The following is a 5,737-nucleotide window of genomic DNA, read 5'->3' as shown; positions in this document are numbered from 1 at the left end:
GCAAGTTGGGCCACACAGTGAGATGTTATCTCACAACAAACAGACACACAACAAACAAATAAACACCAGTGTGATGGTAGACATTTGAATTAGAGTCAGTGTCAGCCCAGTGTTTAAAGTACTTCTGCATATTTGCTTTTCAGTTTGCAAAATGAGATGAGTCATATGACTGTCCCTTGCCATTGCAGGTCACTACTTTATGACAGATGCTACCACAGTTAGTAGGATATTTCTCCTCAGCACAGTGTCACACACAGCTTACTCAAGGAAGCGATGGCAAGCTAGCACGGTAGGATGGTTCTTCTAAGCATCTCTGAAATGCAGTAGGAATAAATACTAGAAGTCTACGTACATATTAGTTTTCCAGCCCCGCCGTCCTCATCCGCTAGAAAGAGTGGCCTAAGAGGACATGTGACATGTAAATGAAACATTTTTTGAAAAATAATTTGCACCTTTAATATATATGTCTATGTGGAGAACTGATTGTGAGGTTTATTGTGCATATTTTACCTCCTAGAAAGTGTCCAAAATACACTTTATACTTTAAGTCAAAACAAATGTGGCTTGTGGAAATATAATTATATGAGAATCTGTAAATTTCTATAAGTTGGAGAATAAAATTCATGAATACTTTTGATTTTTTTTTAACCTGAGGATATTTGTTTTATTTTTTATACTTAATGTCTGTTCTACTTTCTTACAGAATAAAATTAAAAATTTCTGAGATGACACTTTGAATTTGAACACATGTTAGAAATTTTTCACAGAAGGACTGTGGAGAGCTATTATCAGTAACCAATAGAATGCATACAATGAATATGTCACATTCACGGACATATATTTACTCTCAAATGCCTTGGTTTTCAAAGTATTAGAAAAGTAAAGACATATAATTTTAGCCCATGAAAGGAAATAAAGACAGATAGGGGAATAAACTGTTTTGTTGAGTGTTTTCTAAAATGTCCATTTCCTCATAAGCATACTATGTAATTTAGTGACTGTATTATATATACTTTTTATTTTGAAATGTTTAAACATACAAAAAATGGACATTCCTGAAGGCCTTAATTCAGTTGAGAAAACATACTGCAAGAATATCACACTGGATTGCAAATTTTAGAAAATGTTTGAAAAGTAGTAAAATGAAGTTGTTCTTCTGACGTATTCCTCAGAACACAAAAGCAAGGTAGAAGTATGGTCTTTCTGCTGAGACAGGTCTACAGGGTATTTCTTTGGGATTCTTACAAGTCTCAAGGAATGAATACATTATCAGTCACTTCCTTAAAAATTTGGACTAGAAATTTGAATTGCTCTTTGAAAGTCTCACAGTTTAAACAGAGATGTTGAAGATGTTAAGCATATGTATCCTTAATTGATTATTTATCCTGAGTAAACATAGACCCCCATTTTATTTTCAACAGTGCTTTCTTCACCTCCTTGTTCCTCAGGGTGTACACAACGGGATTGAGTAGGGGTGTCAGCACGGTGTAGAAAACGGCCACCACTCCATCCACAGCATCCTGGAGCCTGGCCTCAGGTAGATGAAGAGACCAGGGCCAAAGAAACAGAGGACCACGATGCAGTGTGAGGCACATGTCTGGAAAGCTCTGTGTCGGCCCTCTGAAGTGCGGATCCTCAGGATGGAGCAGACGATAGACACGTAGGACAGCGAAATCAGAAGAAAGCAGCCTGAAGCTACTACCCCAATGTTCACAAAGATGACCATCTCATTGGCTGAGGTGTCTGCACAGGCCAGCTTGAGGATGGGAGGTGCATCACAGAAATAATGCTGGATCTCGTTGGGTCCACAGTAAGGCAAATGGAAGGTCAGTGTGGTCTGGACAGCAGAGTGCACGGAACCAGTGAGCCAGGTTCCTGCTGCCAGAAGGGCACATACTCTCCCACTCATCATGCTGCTGTACCTGAGTGGGTAACTGATGGCCAGGTAGCGATCATAGGACATGACTGTGTAGAGGAAACATTCGGTGCTACCCAGGAAGTGGAAGGAATAGAACTGTGCCACACAGCTTTGGAAAGAGATAGCCCCGCCTCCTGGTGACACGAAAGTCATCAACATTTTGGGCACTGTGACTGTAGAGAACCACATATCAATAAAGGAGAGGTTTGGTGAGGAAGTAGTACATGGGTGTGTGGAGGTGGGAATCCACCCTGATCACCATCAGGATGAGGAAGTTGCCTAGCACAGTAAGAATATAAATCACAAGGAAGAGTCCAAAAAGCATGGTGTCCAGGACTGCTGCGTGGGGAATTCCTGAGAGGAAGAACGTGGTCACTATGCTCATGTTGGACATTTCTCCATATGGATTATGGTCATTGAATTTTCACTGATGGAGAACACAAAATAGAATTATTTTATGTATACTGTATAGACACCGTGGTCCAAAGAATGTTTGCTTTCTTATCTCATTCATACTCCTGTTAGCCAAAAGAAAAGAATCCTAAATTTGTATGAAATAGTTGACATTTTAACAAGAGGAGTAAATTTAGTATTTTTTGCATTTTAGAATTAGAGAAAATATGTTCAAATAATAACTAGTGCTAATAACTTTCTCCCAGTACCAACCTCCATTCAAACAGCCTTCTCTATTCTTTTACCATGTGCCTGTACACACAGACAGACAGACAGACAGACAGACACACACACACACACACACACACACACACACACACACACGTAGTCATTCATTTTTTTTCCTTTGATTTTTGGTCATATGGAGCACTGGAGACCACCACAGTAATGGAGAAAGCACATCTACTTTATTTTTTCTTATCACTCCATGACTTTGAGTTAGTGTTCACTCTATGGAAAGATGATCGAATGAACTCTGCATTTGAGATGCTCTTGAAAAACTGTGTTTAAGTTGAAAAGAGAACTAAATATTGACTCATCTTTGAGTATCATGTCTGAATGAAATACAACAATACAAGATGCTTTGAAATCTAGACATTCAAACTGTATATATATATAGTCTGAAATTATTTTTATTTGTTGGTAAGATGTTTATTATTTCTGAGACAAGAATTAATGTTTTTTTTCGAAGAGCATCCTGGGTGTCAAATAAATAATATACTTAAATGTAAATAGGAGTGAAAAGTAACAGAAGCTAAATGGAAATCTGGCCAGAAATCCAGACTAAGACAATTAAAAGAAGCATCACTTGCCCAGTAGTTAGGATATTTCTGCATTTTTTATCCTTGCCTTCGTATCAGAAACAGCCTTTTTCTGTGTGGAATTCAGCTGGAGTTGGATTGGATGCTCAGTGGTGAAATGCTATGGTGTACAAAGAAAGTAACTTAATTGATTGGTGCATTAAATGATAGACTTTTATTAAGACACACAGTGTTAGCTACATCAAAACTAAAGCAATGGAAACTGACTTAAAAAAATCCCAGAAGAATCTAAGAGTTCCACCTGAATATACTATAGAATTTCCCAGTGGTCATCAGTCAGGAATGAAGTACTGAGTTTAGACAATTGTGGCTACTTACCAATTGTGCAGGTCTGCTTTGAATCACTAGACAAACATTAAACTTTAAAGAACCTTTGTCTCCTTGGTGAGCAGTAACAGTTCTTCCCCCTCATGACTAAAAACACAGAAGAAAAAAAAAATAAAAGCAAGAACTTTTGAACCAGAGTTTAGGATTGGGGTTGACAGCTCAAGAGATAAGAATTTGGCTTTAGATTCCTCACTGGTAAGAATATTTCAACACTATTATAAACACTGAGAATTCTAGCCAAATCCATGTGTGCAAGCTCGTTCTGCTTTGATGGGCTATCATTTGTTTAACCTTTTTTATTTTGCCAAAATGTAATGATTAACCATCTAAGTCTAGCTTCCAGACTTTTGCAGGGAATGATCAACACCCCTCCTGGATTTCTTCCCTGATTTAGAAAGTGTGCTTTCATGCCCTTGGGGGAAATTCTCCGTAGAGACTCTAAGTCTCTCTGACAGCTCTTTAACCTTTCTGTGCTCCAGGGACATTTGATTGTAATCCCTCCTAGAGATTCATCTTATTAATCAGGCTCCTCCTCTCCAGGGCATTGCAGGAATATCCTGTCCAGAAATGGATGCTACCTAACATTTTCTGGCTCCGAGATTTCTCTGAGACTTCTGCCTTGGTTCCTTTTTTAAACTTAAGATATGTTTGCGTTTTCTGTGAAGGCGCTTTTGCTGTTTTATCTTCACACGAATTAATGGCACTAAAGATACTTCCTTCTGGAATGAATACATGTCTTAGCTACTGGGGAAAGAGTCCTCATGAAAATAAAAAGCAAGGCAAAGCCTGCACTTTGCTGAAAGTAATGCCAGCACCATTAGATGGGTAATATTCCTCTTTGTACAGTTGATTTGAATACTGGAAGTCCCTTAGATGAACATTCCTGACAGTTAACCCATCACAACACTCAATTTTTTAACACTGGGTGTACAACTAAATCAGGACATTTTTGATCTATGTGAAACTATCCCACTTTTTGAGATGTTTATTTTAACCACCACTGGCAACTTAGTTCTACTTAATTCATTGTTGCTTTATGAAATGCACAATTTTGGGGACCCTAGTCTCCCGAGAAATGTATGTCCTGGTCAGTATAGGTTTTCTATTAAGAAGACCTCAAAAATGGCATTGGGTGACTTTGATATTTTTGTAATAAGAAAAGAATTATCCATTTTTTAGGCTCTTCTTCCTAATATGGTGAGAATCAAGAATTCTGCACTCAGGCAGGCACGATAGCCAGTAGGTTAATGTGCTTACTGCGCACCCTTGGTGACCCAAGTTGGATCCAATATGCATCCACATAAAGGTGGAAAGAACTAGCCTCTAAAATTGTCCTCTGACCTCTACAGTGCACCATGACATGTGCACTTTCTCACACACATCATACATACACAATGATGATGATAGCACAATAAGTTACAATTAAATATAACTCTTCACTTGTAGACTTTATAGAAGATCATGTCCCATAGCCCCAACCATCCCCATGTGGTGGTGTCCTCCTCTGATGCTCTGCAAATGCCTAGAGAAGGCTAGGACTCCATTTGCATGTATTTAGAACCATATTCATTCCTGGACTTGCTGTCCCCAGTGTTACTCTTTGACTTGTCATTTATTTAAAACAACAACTTTATTTTCCAATGTTATTTGCACCTTGATGTTATTTTTGAGTCAATACTTTAATTTTTACAAAAAGCTCTGTTTTAGGTTTTAGTTAGCATTGCATTGAACATACAGAGTCTTTATGGGAGGACTGACATTTTATTAAGTACTATGTCTGACTCATGGATACCACATATATTGTTTAAATCCCTCAACATGCATCCAATTTCGGTGCTCAGACAAAGCCAATCTTCTCAGATTTATTATTATTTCCTGACTTGATATTTTAAGTGGTAATTTTAAATGCATAGGAAGACAATAGATTTCTTATATCCTACAGTTCATATAAACTCACTGAGTTTTCTTATATCCTACAGTTCATATAAACTCACAGATATTGCATCAGATTTCTTTTACTTAGATGGCCATGCTGTTTACCTGTTCTCTGTGTGAGAACCCTGAACACCATATTCAGAAGATGTCTTGAAGCTAAAGTGGTCATTTCTGACTTTGTAGTGGTCTCATCTGCAACATTTATTACTGTTAAGCACAAATTGCAGGCACCCACAGACCACGAGGAGACAATTCTGATGTAAAACACATTGAAGTGTCTCTA

At 38.0% G+C, this 5,737-nt stretch overlaps 1 protein-coding gene across 1 annotated transcript; it reads right to left on the bottom strand.

Moving 5' to 3' along the window:
- Positions 1-659: 659 nt before the first annotated feature.
- LOC143438849 (olfactory receptor 10G7-like) lies at positions 660-2,428 on the bottom strand. The gene is given in 3 exon segments (XM_076924529.1): positions 660-1,522; positions 1,525-2,125; positions 2,127-2,428. Coding segments are annotated over 3 exon segments (933 nt in total). The 5' UTR covers positions 2,313-2,428; the 3' UTR covers positions 660-1,376.
- Positions 2,429-5,737: the final 3,309 nt, after the last annotated feature.

The sequence above is a fragment of the Arvicanthis niloticus genome, chromosome 26 (assembly GCF_011762505.2).
Source record: "Arvicanthis niloticus isolate mArvNil1 chromosome 26, mArvNil1.pat.X, whole genome shotgun sequence".
Taxonomy (NCBI): Eukaryota; Metazoa; Chordata; class Mammalia; order Rodentia; family Muridae; genus Arvicanthis; species Arvicanthis niloticus.
This window is presented reverse-complemented; position numbering and strand designations above follow the sequence as displayed.